Source organism: Tinamus guttatus, unplaced genomic scaffold (assembly GCF_059628265.1).
Source record: "Tinamus guttatus ecotype Peru unplaced genomic scaffold, ASM5962826v1 Tinamus_guttatus_pri_ptg000057l, whole genome shotgun sequence".
Taxonomy (NCBI): Eukaryota; Metazoa; Chordata; class Aves; order Tinamiformes; family Tinamidae; genus Tinamus; species Tinamus guttatus.
This window is the reverse complement of record NW_028288591.1, coordinates 780,282-795,325: the sequence shown is the minus strand read 5'-3', so window position 1 is coordinate 795,325 and position 15,044 is coordinate 780,282. Positions and strand designations below refer to the sequence as shown.

At 61.6% G+C, this 15,044-nt stretch overlaps 2 protein-coding genes across 2 annotated transcripts; one reads left to right on the top strand and one right to left on the bottom strand.

Moving 5' to 3' along the window:
- The first annotated feature begins 1,538 nt into the window (after window positions 1-1,538).
- Window positions 1,539-6,540, top strand: SCN4B (sodium voltage-gated channel beta subunit 4). Its single transcript, XM_088540203.1, has 5 exons — window positions 1,539-1,593; window positions 4,779-4,939; window positions 5,499-5,724; window positions 5,913-6,042; window positions 6,375-6,540. Exons 1-5 carry the CDS (start codon window positions 1,539-1,541, stop codon window positions 6,466-6,468), a joined length of 666 nt encoding a protein of 221 aa, XP_088396329.1. The 3' UTR covers window positions 6,469-6,540.
- Window positions 6,541-8,832: 2,292 nt separating this feature from the next.
- On the bottom strand, window positions 8,833-14,509 carry TMPRSS4 (transmembrane serine protease 4). Its single transcript, XM_088540264.1, is given in 13 exon segments — window positions 8,833-8,940; window positions 8,942-9,006; window positions 9,043-9,196; window positions 9,297-9,436; window positions 9,548-9,643; window positions 9,719-9,885; window positions 9,976-10,138; window positions 10,376-10,416; window positions 10,494-10,595; window positions 11,182-11,311; window positions 11,388-11,540; window positions 11,638-11,863; window positions 14,456-14,509. Coding segments are annotated over 13 exon segments (1,599 nt in total).
- Window positions 14,510-15,044: the final 535 nt, after the last annotated feature.

Here is a 15,044-nt window from a genome sequence, read left to right as displayed (position 1 = left end):
AGGAGCCTGGCCCCTGTGCAGGTGTTCTGCAGCCACAAGTTTTTGAGCCTTGGTGGGGGGAATGGATGGAGAGTGCAGGTGGCACCTTGGGCACCATGAAGCCCTTGTCCCCTCTTAAGGCGGCATGGGAACTGCTGTCCCTTTGCAGTTCTCCTGGGCACACGCAGCACCTCTCCCTGCAGCTGGGCCTTGCTGCAGGAGCAGCTGGGTGTGAGCTCGCAGAGCACTTTCTGTCCACACCCGTGGCTGTGCCGTGGTGGCAGCAACGCCTCTGCAGTTACTGGCAGGCCCTCCCAGCTGCTGGCCACAGCCTCCCCCGCCATCACTTCCTGGAGCTCTGCCGCTCTGATTCACCATGGCGCCTTGGACAAACTCGTCCTGATTTTTCCCCATGTTTTTGGAAGCAAACTTCTCAGCCCCCCGCGTGACCCAGGAATGAGTCTTTCACATACTGTGGCCCTGACCCGCAGCAAGTGTGGGTGTTAACGCTGCAGCTTACTAGCACTGCAGGTCCCTGTGCTCCTGCTTGCTGCATCCTGGAGGCTCCAGACTCAACCTCAGCTGCCAGTGCAGCTTCTGCACGTGGAACTGTGCCCCACTGAGCCCCAGCCCAGGCTCTTCATCCCAAGCAACCCACAAGCCAGGGCGACAGGCCACGCACACCCCTGCATGCGTCTCTGCTCAGCTGCTGCACCGAGGTGTCACCTCCAGCCCAATTAGCAGGGCTCCTGCAGATGCAGAGCTCCCCCTCCTGTCTCTGCACGTTTCCTGCCTGCTTGCAGGGCCTGCGGCTCCCCTCACCTCGCCGTAGCCATCACTCAGCCTGCCCATGAGCCACCTTTGCTGCATCAGCAGTGTGCTCGGCGCTCCTGCTGCGGTGGCTGCCAGCGCTGCCTGGCTCCCACTGCCTGTACTTTTCCTGTTTCGCTTGCCAGCTCTGCAGCTCCAGCTCCTCAGTTTGCCAGCGATGCTGGCATCCTCTCTGAGTCCCCCAGGCACCTCAGTGCCTGGCAAAGCCTGCAGCTTTTCCTCTTCCCCACTCCGTCATGCCCCTGCCCGGGTGGTGCAGAGGGAGCTGCAGAGGGGGCCGGTGCAGGGCCGGCTAAAGCTGAGGATGCCCAGGCTATGAGCGGGCGAGGCGCGGGGAGCAGCATCCCCAGCCCAGAGCACTGTGTGGGAAAGCAGCCAGGCAAGGGCAGCCCAGTCGCGCAGGCAGGGTCCTGGATGGGTGGCATCCCCTCACGTGTGTGACCGCTGCAGTGGTGCTGTGCGTCCCGCGGTCCCCGTGGGAGCAGGAACGATGCTGTGCGGGTGTCCCTGTCCTGGCCGAGGCCACGCGCCGGGCTCCGCGGCAGCTGCCGGGACACCGGGGCGGAGCGGGCGGCGCGGGGCCGCCTCCTCCCGGCACGGCTCCGCCCGGCGCGGCGGGGCAGGGGAGGCCAGAGCCGGGGGCTGCGCGGAGCCCGCTGCTCCCCGCCGCGCCGCGCCGCGCCGCGCCGTGCCGTGCCGTGCCGTGCCGCGCCGCTCCGCCCGCAGCCATGGCCCCGCGCCCGGCCGCCGCTCGCCGCCGCGCCGCGCTCGCCGCGCTCCTCGGTAAGACGCGGGGGTCCCGACGGCCTCCCCCGCCGCCCCCGCTTCGCGCCCCGCAGCTTTGCATCCAGCCGGACGCCGCCGCCGCTCCGATGAGTTCCCTCTCCCCGCGCGCTCACACACTTTTCTCTGCTCTGCAGACGGATAAGTGGCTTGTCCAAGGTGACTTCGCAGCCGAGTCCGGGAGAGGACTCTGAAGTCCTGCCTCCAGCCCCCCGCCCCGCCTGCACCAGCCGCTAACATCACCAGAGCTTTCTTCTGCGAGCGCTGCGGCTGCGTCGCGCTTTGCCCTGCTCCGTGCTGCTGCTGCGAGCAGGCACCGCCGCTACCTGCCTGCTAACGTGACCGGGGGAATAGCCATAGGGAAGCAATGTGCTGCTTGAACACAGCCTCCAGCACACCAGCTGACAGGTCCTTCTTTTTACAGTCTCTTTCGTGAAACAACCATTTGCATGCGCTTCTCCCCAGCTCGGGGACAAAATCTACTGCAGGGTCACTGCTCGGAGCATGAGGCCCCTGTCGGGGACACCCCAAATCCCCTGGCTGTGCAGAGAAGGAAGGCAGTTGCAGTCATCCCCTCCCCGCTGCAGGTTCCACTGGGGCTGGTTCCAAGCCACTCGCCGGCTGCAGCTTGTGTAGGTTGACCTCTTGTTAATGGGTGTAGAGGGCTGAAAAGCAAGGGCTGCATTTGCAGCCCTAACCCCTGGGAATCTCCCTGGAGAGGCATTTTACAGGGCATAGTTCTTCAATTCATTTTAAATGAGCTGGAGGTACCAGAGGCAGGAAAGTACCTGGCTCTCTGCAGGATTTGGGTGCTGTTCCCTGCTCTCCTTTGAGAGTTCTGCTTCAGATAAATGCAGCGCCAGGTACTTCCAGCAAGGGAGGCTGGATAGGTGCTGCCGGGAGAGGCTCAGGGACGCTGGGCAGCAGGATGCTAGGCTGGAGAGAGGAACTCTGCCTCACTGCTTGCAGTCCTGGGCCGACAGCCTGGACGTGGGAGGGGAGCTCTCTGTGCAGGTCTCTGTGGCGGAGTGTTTCGGAGATGCCTGTGCTCTCCTGGGGCTGCTGGGGGGCAGCACGGCCGTCCCCGCCAGCGCTCGCTCAGGGGAAGGGTGAGGCCTGGATGGCCCAGCCCCAGCAAGTGAGCCCGGGCTCGGGTCTCAGCAGAGAGGAGCTGGACAGCTCAGCAGCACCGCTTGCTCCCCTGTGCCAGCACCAGGAGCTCACGCTGGCTTTCATAGGCAGCACAAGCCTTTGCGGAGCAGTGTTTCCCTGCCACGGGCTGCTCAGGTGGATCCTGCAAGTGAGCGGAGGAACGGAAAGCAGCGCGCCGGGGAGCAAAGGGCAGCAGCTATGAGCGTAAAGCAAAGAGGGTGACAGCTGGTGCTGCAGGCTCAGGAAGGGATCTTCCGGGCTCTCAACGTGTTTTCCTCTGTGCTTTTTTTAGTGGTAACATATCGCTTCTGTCTTCCTGAGAGCACAGTGCGACAGGAACAAAATGAGCCTCCGTGTGCCCCACACATTCACTTCAGATTATGCTCACAATGTTATAACGGTGGCAGACAGGATTAAAAGTGTTACAAGTTGCAAGGAGTCATCTTTCCTGTAAATAACTGTCACCTGCGAGGGACCTTCCTGCTTGGCCATATCTGCCAAGCAGGCGTCCCCAGGGAGCAGCTCTGACCACCTGGGCACTCTCCTGGCCCTGAAGTCCCCTCTGTGGCATGGTCACAGTGCTGGGTCGCTGCTAGAGACCTCCATCCGCTGGGCAAGGCTCCCACACATTGAGCGAAGCCTCTCCAGCAGAATGGGAGCGGCTTCTTTGCACAAAGTTAAGGCAGTGGCTCGCTGCAGCGCTTGCAATGCAGCACTGCAGCAGGGAGCGTGGCCCGCGTGCGAGCCGGCGGCTCGGCCGGGCCGGGCACGCCTGGGAGCGTTAGCATGCGCACGTGCAGCAGAATAGCTAAACAGCCGAGGCAGCTACAGAGAACTCGCTCTGAAGCAGAGGGCGCTTCCTCCGTGCTCATGCGCCAAGGGAGACGCACGCGGGCTTGCAGGGAGCTGCGATCCTTATGACTTTGGCTCTCTGATGTCTTCTCTGGGAAAACAGCCTTCTCTTGGGTACCCGAGGTTCTGCTGGGGAGGGCGAGGAGAGCATGAGAGAGGGTAAAGCAGTGTGTGCCCCGGCAAGGCAGAGCACCGGGAAGCCATTGCAAAGCTGAGGGGTCCCCACTGTCGCTGGGATGGGAAGGGACAGGATGATGCTCTGCTGGCCTGTGCCGCGTGGTGCGAGCAGGGCAGGAATCTGCTGTGGGGCTGCTCCACTGCTCCAAAGCAAAACGTCCCTGTGCTCAGGAGGGGCATCGTACGTACACTGCTGGCTCCGGTGCACAGCAGGGCAGTGCCCTTCCCCTGTGCAGAATCCGGCAGCTGCCACCGATGCTCTTGGCTCTCAGAGCTGGACTAGCAGCTGCTCCTTCCATGTATTTCTCTCCCCTCTGCAAACAGGGAGGAGAGGAGTAGCAGAGCTGCCTTCTGCAGTTTGAAGGTCACCCATCAGCTACAGCGGGAGGCAAAGCTTTCTGCAAGGCGGGCTGGCTGGGATGCTGCTCTGAGCGCTGCACAGCCTCTGTCAGGAGCCTGCAGCACCAGCTCAGCCCGAGCCCTTCACTGGGGGCACAGTCCAAGAGGCAGCCAGCCAGCACAGTAATACTAATTAGCGTTTGATCTCGTCGCTTTAAGAGCAGAGAGCTCTTCTTTGCTTTGGGCTTCCCCCCGCTAGCTTTAAGGTTTAGCTGAGGCACTGTGGATAACGTGCAGATCAGGGGCTTTCATTTGCATGCCTTCTCCTTGGTGAGACGAGGCTCCCCTTCAATCCTCCCTGCCTCGCAGGGTGCCAGGCTCAGTCGCTGCACACCCTGGGGGAGCAGGGACCCCTGCACCCACCGAGCTGCCCTGGGAGGCCTGGGCTGCTCTGCTTTCCCCACCAGGCCCTGGGTGGTTGCATGGAGAAGGCGAGGGCCTTGCCTGCATGTCCCCTGGTAGCAAAGCACATGCTCTTATTTGCATGGCACCATGGCCAGTGAGACCCTCGTGCTCTCCCTGGCCAGAGCTGGGCAGCGTGCCTGGGAATGGACGGCTCGTGGCTACCTGCCAGCACGGTATCCTCACTGTCTTCTCCCCACCAGGTGTGCACATCTCCATTGCCTTCGCCTTGGAGGTGTCCGTGGGCAAGACCAATACCGTGACTGCCCTGAATGGCTCCAATGTTCTGTTGCCCTGTGTCTTCACCACCTGCATAGGCTTCCAGGACCTGGTCTTCACATGGTATTTCAACTCGACAGAGATGGTGGGTGGCTCTCTGAGCTTTTCTTCTGCTTTCCTGGCAATTCAGTGTGATTTCCTCACTGCAGAGCAGCATTTGTGTCCCACTTGGGCGGGACCGGGCCCGGGCCCTGCAAACAGGGTAACTCCCATCCCCATGCACACTTGAGTTTTTTTGCAAACATGGTCTGGATGTTTTGCTGCTGCTGAGTCCAGCCATTTCTGTAAAGTTCCTTGGTACCAACTTGTGAACCAGTTTCATTCCTTTTGCTCCAAAGCTGTCTGCACAGGAGCAGGTCGGCACTTTGGGCAGTTTATGGCTCATTTCTCCACTGCTGCTTGCTCTGAAATGCTACGTGGCTTTCTTTCCTGAGGAATAGGCTACTCTTCAGCCTATGCTCTGCTCTTTGCCACACTCCTTTCCGTTGCTGCACTGATCTGCTCTTCCCTGCTAATCTGTGGCTCTGATATCCTCCATGGCCACTGAGACACATGGCCGGTCCCGTTTGTGCAATGGGGCAGGGCAAGCACTCGAGCCCCTTCCTTGCTTGGGGTGCAGGTGCTGACCTCCTCCATTTCTGCAGATTTACCACGGCAAGATAAAGACCAAGGCCTCAGAGCCCTTCCTCGTGGGGCGCAACCCCCGTGTCGAGTTTGTGGGCTCCACGACTGGCAAGGACAACAACATCTCCATCCTGCTGAACGAGGTGGACTTCAGCGATGCCGGGAAGTACACGTGCCACGTCAAGAACCCCAAGGAGAAGAACGCGGAGCACAGTGCCTCCATCTTACTCACCGTGGTCCACAAGAGTGAGTGCCGCGGGGGTGGCGGGGCCGTGGGCACATGAACCCAAGTTCCTAGGGGCAGCTGCACCTCTGGGAGCAGCGCCGGCCTCGTCCCTCTCGCCTGCGGGACCAGTGTGGTGGGCGATGAGTGGAGGGGTCTCGTGCAGGCAGTTCGCCCCAGCTGAGCTCCTCGCGGGCCCTTTCCCCGGCAGTGGTGGAGACGGACAACACGGTGACGCTCATCATCGTGGGCGTCGTGGGGGGGCTCATCGGCCTGCTCATCCTCTTCATGCTGGTCAAGAAGGTCGTCCTCTTCATCATCAAGAAGACGCAGGACAGGAAGTGAGTGGGGCCGAGGGCGGCGGAGTCAATCCCTTCTCCAAAGTAGCTACTGATAGGACAGGAGGAAATGGCCTCAAGTTGTGCCAAGGGAGGTTCAGGTTAGATATTAGGAAAAAATTATACACAGAAAGAGTAGTGAAGCATCGGAACAAGCTGCCCAAGGAAATGGTGGAGTCACCAGCCCTGGCAGTGTTCAAGAAATGTGTAGATGAGACACTTAGGGACATGGTTTAACAGGCATGGTGTTGAAGGGCTTACAGTTGGACTTGATCTTGAAAGTCTTTTCCAACCATAAGGATTCTGTGATTCTACAATTCTATGATTCCCCTCAGGAAGGAGTGCCTTGTCAGCTCCTCGGGGAACGACAACACCGAGAACGGCCTGGCCGGCTCCAAGGCGGACCAGAAAGTGGCCCCCAAGGCGTGAAGGCCCCCGGCCCCCGGTCCCCCTTTTGCTTTCTTCCCAAACTACTGGCGCTTGAGACATGTTTGTATTACACACGTGCCTGCAACCCGCACTGCTTCTTGGGAACGACGTCAGCTCTCGTGGGGACTGGGAATCCCATCGGAGGTGGCCCCGCAGCCCGCCGGGACACAGGCAGCTGCCTGCTCTGCTGCGAGCCAAGGCAAGAGGGTGCCGAGGGGCTGGGACGCGGGGTGCCCGGGCATGGCCCTGCTGGGAGCCTGGTGGTGGCACGGCCCATGTGCCTGCAGGGCTGTTTTGGTGGCCGGGCGTCCCAGTGCGCCGTGCTCGGGGTGCCTGTGCCGTCTGTGCGATGCGGAGCCCCAGCAGGCAGCTCTCCTGGGCTTGGGTCGGTTCTGCTCTTCCTCCTGCGCCCCTCTTCTTACAGCCAGGCGCTCCGAGCAGCGATGCTCTCATAGCTGAGCTGCCTGTTACCCAGATTTTCTTTTTTATATCCAACTCCCATGGGAAGAAGGCAGGTCGTGTTTCCCTTTCACCCCAGGAAAACTGCGGCACTGCGGCCGCAGGGCATGAAGGAGCACGGTTGCATCCCGGTGAGAGCAGTGGGCTCAGGCTGCTCCAGCCCACTCCTGCCACTGCCTGGCTGGGTGGCCCGGGGCAAGTCGCCTTGCCTTGCTGTGCCTCAGTTTCCCCACCTGTAAAATGGGGATAATAACACTGCTCTACCTCACAGGGGATGCTGTGAGGCTTCCTTGGCTAACTCTTGTCCCGTGCTTTGAGGTCCTTGCAGGAGGACGCTGCGGGTGCAAAGCTGGAGGGTCTGCATGGAGGGCACATGCGCTGCTGGGATGCAGGAGCACTGGAGCCGTGCAGGGAGCCGCGTGAGCCGGGTTTCTTGGGTTTGCTGGCCACTGTATTTCAGAGGATGGAGCACACCGGCAGAAGGCATGGCATGCAAGCGTGCCTGCATGTCCCCACTGTGCTGCCAGCTGCGTAGAGCCTTGCTGGTCTTCTGGGGAACTGGGCACGTAAAGCACCACCCAGGGAGCGAGTTAGTTTTGCAAGGTGCCAGCGTGCTTTGGGGAGTGATTCGTTCCCTGCTTAGCTACCGTTGTTGGCTACATGCCAGTGCCACCACGGTGGGGCTGCAAGGTGCCCGCAGGCTTCCCTGGCTGCTGGGGAAAGGGAGGAGTGGGAGTCGGGCCCCAGGATCCCGGTTTCGTCTCTGCCCTAGGGACCTGCAGGATCCTCCAGCAAATCGCTTGGCTCCCCAGAGCTGCACTTTCCCTGTGAGTCCCGCTGCTGAGAGGTGGTCTGGAAGATCCCCCCAGTCATCCTGCGAGCCGCTGGCCCATCCTTGGGAAGATCTCCCAAGGGAGAGGACAGTGAGAGGAGGAGGGAAGTGGGTTGTTTTTTTTTTTTTTCGAGAACTCTTTTCAGCTGTCCTGACCTGCCAACCTTTTTTAGACGGTATCTGGACTCAGCTCCACTTACCACAGAATATGCAATGCTGTACTATGCATGGATTATTCCTCTGGCTTGAAGGAAAACAGTCAACACAAGCAGTTTTGGGGCTGAAACTGTAGGCATGCGCGTGCGGGTGGTGCAGGCAGCACAGTGGGGAAGAAGGGGGTGCTGCGGGGTCCCTGGGGCTTCTCGCGGCGTGCGCTGGGGACAGCACTGCTGGAGGTGGGTGCCGAGGTGTGGTGTGACCCACGCAGGTATGTGTAGGTTTATAGAAACACATAGGAGATATCTGCGAGTCCACGCAGGGTGTGTGCGACACGCTGCGTTACGACTTAAAACACATTTTGCACTGTAGAGTTTTAGCAAGCTTTGCCTTGAATGAAATAAAGATTATGTTTACTAGAGAAATGCTCTGCAGCTTGGGTTTTTGAGGGTGCTGGCTGGGGCTTGCATCCCCTGCCTGGGTGGCCAGCGCCTTTCCCAAGAAAAAGAGCATCTCCAGAATGACTCTGATCCAGGGTTCTTGTCTTTCTGGAAATACTTGTGCCCACTTCTATTTCTTAGAAAAGCCCCTCTTCTTCCCCATTTCAAAAAATGCAGAGAGGCATAAACTGTGTCTCAGACTGCATGGAAAAAACAAGTCCTTTCTTTTAAGGGGGTCTCTGCCAGCACAAGCATCGCCTCCCCCTGTGAAGGAGGGAAGGGGGCCGAATCCCAACAAGCAGCAGCCTCGACACGCGGGAGCCCACCTAACACAGCAAGGTGGCCCAGGGCAATAAATTGCTCTGTCTTTCCGGCAGGCAGCTTGAGACAGTCGAATTGCTTGATGGGGTCAGTGCTGCTGCCCTCCGTCGCCTTGGCTGCCCTTGGACACGCTAAGCCACAGCCTGCCCAGCAGGGTCACGAGCTTCCCGTGTCCTCAGCAGCTCTAGGTTCATTTCCCAGCTGCTGCCAGGGCCGGGAGAGCCGAGTGCAGGAGGGCTGGGAAGCCGGGGATGGAGGAGACCTGGCCCGCAGGTCTTACAGCTCCGACTGGACGGACAGAGGGGAAGATGCCCGTGTTAGACACTGCGCCTCCCCTCGTGCCCCATCCCGCACGAGCCCACGCACTGACCCTGCGGACGGTGTAGATCCAGTTGAGGTACGCCTGCACGCTGGTGTAGACGCCGGGTGTCCTGGGGGTGCCGCAGCCCTGGCCCCAGCTGACGATGCCCACCACCTGCCAGGGGCCGCTCGAGTAGAGCAGGGGCCCGCCGCTGTCCCCCTGCGGAGCACGAGCACCTGAGCAGGACACAGCGCGCCGCCCGGCCGAGCCACCCCGGCCGTGCGCTGCCGCCCCGCGGGGTGCCATGGGCCCCGCTCACCTGGCACGTGTCCACGCCGCCCTGGGGCAGGCCCGCGCACAGCATCTTCTCCGTGACCTCGCCGTGGTAGGCAGCCCGGTTGCAGCTCAGGTTGTCTATGAGCATGACCTCCGCCTCCTGCAGGGTCTCGGACAGCTTGCCTGTGTGTGGGCACACGCTCAGCACTGGGACCCCTCTCCTCTCCCATGCTGAGTGCAGCATTCTGGAGGAGGGTGGCAAGGGGCGCCCAGTGTGCCCGCAACAGCACTCACCGTTCTCCTTTGTATAACCCCAGCCCGTGACCCAGAGTGCGGTGCCGGGGCGCAGCTCCTCGTCGAAGTAGGGCAGACAGATGGGCTTGCTGCTGGCTGGGGGGCAGAGCGGTGCCGTGAGCCCGGCACCCCGCACGCGGGCTCCTGCCCGGCGGTTGAACCCCATCTCACCAGAGAAGTGCAGCGGGGAGCGCAGCTTGACCAGGGCGATGTCATCGTCCTTGGGAGTGGCGGGTGTCACCTTGGCCAGGATGACCTTCTCCACGTCGAGGTTGGCGCTGCCGGACAGCAGGTCAGAGCCGGCCTTCACACGCCATCGCTGCACCAGGGGGTTGTTCCTGCATGGGGATGCGGCCCTTACTGCCCTCGCCGGGCTCCGCGGCAGCCCGCAGGGATGGCAGCGGTGGCTCGCGTGTCCACGGGCTCACTTGAAGCAGTGCGCGGCGGTGAGGATCCAGCGGGCGTCAATGATGGTGCCGCCGCAGATGTGCTCCCGGCGGTACCGCAGGCTCACCTGCCAGGGCCAGGCCTCGATGGGCGCAGGGCGCCCGCCCAGCACGCGCGGGGCCCGGCTGCTCTCGCCGCAAGCCTCTGCCGGCCGCCGCAGAGCAGCACGTTAGCGCCGGCGGCAGCCAAGGGCAGCCCAGCGCGCTCTGCCCTCCCTGCCGCGCGTGGGGAGACCCGAGCGCGGCGGCGGTGGCTTCCCGGGGAGTTCCATGCCAGCTTGCCAAGGGGCCGGGCAGCCGCTCAGCAGAGCCCTTGGCTTGCACCCAGAGCTGCCAGGAGATGCAGAATGCACCGCCCACCGCTCTGCACCGCCGTACTTACGGGAGCAGACCAGCGAGACCGCGGAGCCCGAGAGACACTTCCTATGGGAGGGACGGTGGCGGGTGAGGAGAGGCAGCGGGTGCAGGGTCCCGGTGCCCGGTGTTGGCGGCACACTCACCTGCCCACCTCCCGCACCCGGAGGCTGCCGGCGCTCAGCACAGCCTCGCACAGTGGCAGGGACTGCTTGCCGCCCGTGTCCACCGCCCGGAAAGAAGGGGGGCTGCAAGACACCGAGTGGAGGCACAGGGCTCAGCAGGATGCACCGGCGCCTTTGGTGTGGGATAGCCATTTCTGGTCCAATTCCATCTCCCAGGGGAGCAGGGATTCATGTGGGGCCAGTGACACTGCTGCTGCAGACTAGAACCATATTCTTGGCACCGAGTCCCTCATTTCTTAGGACTGACACCTAACGCTGGAGGCTGTCAAGGTTTCTCTGCTGTAATCAGGTGCAGCTAAGCTGTGCATTGCAAGCCAATGCCTCGGAGGAAAAGCCTGGCTCAGAGTGGTGCTCTGAGGAGGACGTCCACAGGGGATGTAGAGTCCTGGTCCCATGGATGGCAGTACCGTGCCAGCACACCAACGACACAGGCAAGGCCACCTCGATCTTCTAATGGGAGCAGATTTGTGACCCACAGCCCCCTGAGGTGCAGGAATGGCAAGCAAAAACCTGGGCTAGGCACAGAGCCAGCCCTGCGGCCACGCTGCTGGAAACCAGGGCCTGCTCTGGCACGGGGGGACCACGGGGTGCTGAGTGGGGACTCAGCCCCGCAGCGCTTTGGGAAGCAGGGCAGCTAGCAGCCTCCTACCTGCTGTAGCCCATTTGCTTACAAGCCGCTTCAGCCAGGGTAAGGTTGAAGTAGTCATGGCAGACCTCGCACCAGGCTCCAGTGAGGGTGTCCAGCACCTGTAGCGTGGATCTGTTCCTGGAGATGCGGACTGGAGAGAGAGGTGGCATCAGCCCTGCCGGAGAGGGCTGAGGCTTCACATGGGCTTTGCAGCGTCCCGGACTCACCGGCCACCTGCGGCCCATCGGGCATCCACTGGGCACAGTTGGCCTCGTCCTCGCCCTGCGCACAGTCGACCTGGCCGTCGCACGCCTGCTCCAGCGGCAGCAGCCGCAGCGGCTGCTTGCAGAAGAAGTAGTAGTAGTCCAGGTAGATCTTGACTGCAGGGAAATGGGGATCAGCGCTGGGGCTCCGTGGGGAGGGACCAAGCTGGTCCTGCCTCAGCCCAGCGATGGTGGGGGAGAGCAGGGGCCATACCAAAGAAGCCGATGGCTATGAGGCTGGCAAGGCCGAGCACGACCGCCAGGATGGGGATGCCGATGCGCTTGAAGTTCTGCAGTGCTGTGGAGGCCTTGGGACCTGCCCTGGCACCTGCAACGCAGCACAGAGGAGCGTGACTGAGTGGCACGAGGCTCGGTGGGGCCGTGCTCCTGTACTAGCGGGCATTACCTCTGCCATTCAGTGGTCGCTCGGAGGCTTCGTCCTGCAAATCAGAGAGGAAAACCCGGGTAAGGAGCAGAAAGGGCACGGGAAGAGCAGCTGGCAGGTGGGAGGCATGAGTCCAGCTCACGCCGTGGTGACTCCTTGCTGCACATGCGGCTGCGAGAGCAGGGACATGGTGAAGGCACGGGGACACGGATCCTGGCACATCGTTACCAAGGAGTCTCTTGCAGAGCTAGGCCTTGCCAGAGCTGCTTGCTCATGCCACCAACCCGTGCAACGTCATGGCTCTCACCCAGGGTGAGCCCAGCCGTGCCCTGCCCCACGGCACCCCATACACCATTCAGGTAACTGGCTCTTAGAGTTCCTATCTTTTTAATGCCAACGAGGCCTAACCATTCACAGGCTTTATACAAGAGTTGCTTGCTGATGTGCCACAAAACATTCAGTCAAAATATTTGTGTTCCCCGGCCCGCGACGGCAAGACTTGTGCTCCTGGCCTCGGCTGGCCCGACCCTGGCACAGTTGGCATGCTCTGGTGGGAGCACCGCTGCCAGTGGTTGTCCTAGCACTGCCGGAGCCTCTGGAGCCCCAGAGAAAGCACCCCGGGGGAGCTCAGAGTGGAGCAGAGCCGCGACGCTGCTAGGAGACCCGGCAAACAGCCCCTGCTGCAACCACTGCCGAGCAGCACGAATACGGCACTGCTGCCTCCTGGTCCTGCAGGCACCTGCACCGCTTGTGGCAGGCTGCAGCAGGACGGGACCACCAGGCTGGTGCCAAGCAGCGTTCAGTGGCTGTTCACGTGGTTTCTGGGGATATTCTGCACCGTTCCCTCTTCCCAGTTTTGCATTCCTACCTGGACCCTGCTGCTGAGAGCTGCTCCCTGGCTGTGTGCATCCTGCAAGCGTGCAGCTGTCCTTCTGAGGCGATGACAGCGGCACATTAACACAGTACTTTGAGGCTCCTTCCAGCCCTCGGCAACACCACTCCCTTTGCTGTTTTCTCTAGTCTCTACTGCAACAGGTAAGGCTTGGCTTTTTTTCAGGACATCTCTTCAGCATGAACAGAGGCAAATGCTACCATAAGCCTGCATATCCTGGAGCAAAAGCCAAGTGATTTTGTGGTTTAGGAGCTGTGCTCTTTGTGCTTTCCTTCCAGTGCCTTTAAGAGCAGTCTGTTTCCTCCCTTGCCAAGCTGGGGCATGTTTACACTGCTGCTCTGGGTGAGAGCCCAACCCTGCGCAGGGCGGCTGGCTGGGGACGGGGAGCAGCAGTGCAAGGGGTCACACGGAGCTTCGCAATGTGGCCCACTCGCTCCCCGCGTCTGCCGCCCGGTCCTTCCTCATGGTGACATCTTGTGTCACCGCGGCTGGGGCCGGGCATGACCTAGCTAATGGGAGCCTAACGGTTCCCTGCAGGAACCGTGCGCCCTGCCCTGCCTGCTGGCTCTTCCCGCCAGCTCCCGCCCCCAGCAGCTATGGCCGCTGCCGAGGTTTTTTTGCCATTTCTCCTGCCCTGATTTGCAGTGCATTCACAGCTTGGCACTGCCCAAGGTGCATTCCCCCTCTCTCTTCAAGCCACGCTCGGAGCAAAGCTGCACAGGTTAAACCAAGCATGGCCGCAGCCATGCCAACCTCCACGCCGCGCGCAAGCACCATTTCCTTGGAAACTGCTAGCTGCCGTGACTAATGAGGCTGCCGTGCCCCAGCCTCGGGAAGCGCGCTAGCACCGTGCTAGCTAAGTGGGCGCAGGACATCGAGGGGTGGGACGCTCCCAAGCAAAGCCTGGCCTTGGCAGGGGCAGTGAGTGCGGGTCTATGGACTGCACTGCAGTGGGGCCACGACCCTGGGTTGGCGCTTCAGCCCCAAACATGTATCCCACCGGGACATGTAGCAGGCGAGTTAGAGGACTCATGTGCTGGCAATGGGATAAAAAGGAGGAGAATATGCTATGGAAGGGCCCTGGGTACAGAGCTGTGAGGGGACCAGTGCCCTGCCTGCCCACTTCCCAGTTGGAAATCCACAGGGAAGTGTGGGAGCACAAGGGAGCAGCAGCTGCTGTGCCCAACAGCCACAGCAGCATCCACCGAGACGGGACGATGGGTCCTGGCCCCGCGGCTGTGGGCGAACGGGCCTGAGGAGCAGCAGGTTGTGGATCCCGATGCTGCTCTTTACACACTCTCACCCGCGGCGCTAGCACAGGCCGTCCCCACCGGAGCCAGCACGGAGGTGGCACAGAGGGTAACTCACCATGGTCGTGCGGCGCCGAGTCCTCCGCAGCCCCTGGAAGCGCAGGCGCTGCCCTCCGGCGCGGGGAGCCGCGGGTGCCCGGCGGCAGGAGCCCGGGCAGGCGGCGCTCCCAGCGCCCCGTCCCGCGCCGCTCCGGCCCGGCCCTGCCCGTGCTGTAAAAGCACTGGGACAGGACCGCCCAAGCACTCCTTAAAACCCACAAGGGGAGTTGTGGAACAGGAATTATGATTTCTATTGTAATATAACACCAGTCTATCAGCAGTACCATCACCTGCTGTAATCTCTGGAGCATCTACTGCTGCCGAGTGACTCACTTGTGCAGCCACTGTCACAAAATAACTTATCAAGAATGAAGTGACTGACAGGGTGACTTTTGTGTGCTCCTACCCTGACGATAAGAGCAACCACAACTGTCTCACTCTTGGCCCATCTCTTCCGCATTGCACCGAGCTGTTTTATGAAGCAGATTTTAATAGGCGGAGGAGGAAAGGGGAAGAGTTTATACCCAAGGTTACCGGGCCACCATGCTCCTGTCCCTCAGGTCACCCAGTTTCTGCTTCCGCACCTGGCAGCACAAGGCGAGCTGGACACACGTCCTGGGGAAAAGAGGGGCTGCATTTGCCTGTTGGTACTGCCAGGCAGCATGAGTGCTCGTGTTTGCCCAGGGCTGCCCCATCAGCAACCCCGTGGGTCGGGGTGCAGAGATGCCCTTTGGATGCAGTTCGGCACTGCGCTGTGGGAAAGCGGAGCAGCAGGCCGTGCTCGGAACAGGCCGCGCTGCCCTCCCGGGTGCGCCGGTGCCGGTGCCGGGGACAGCCGGCAGCTGCAGGAAGGAGGAGGCGGCTGGGCGCACGCCTGGCACGAGGAGCGCGTGGGGTCAGCGGGTGTGCGACCCGCGGGTGGCCCTGGCTGCTCTGGGCTAGAAATCCCAGCCTTGGGAAGGAGAGGCGGCAAGCGCAGGGTGTGTGGCTGATTG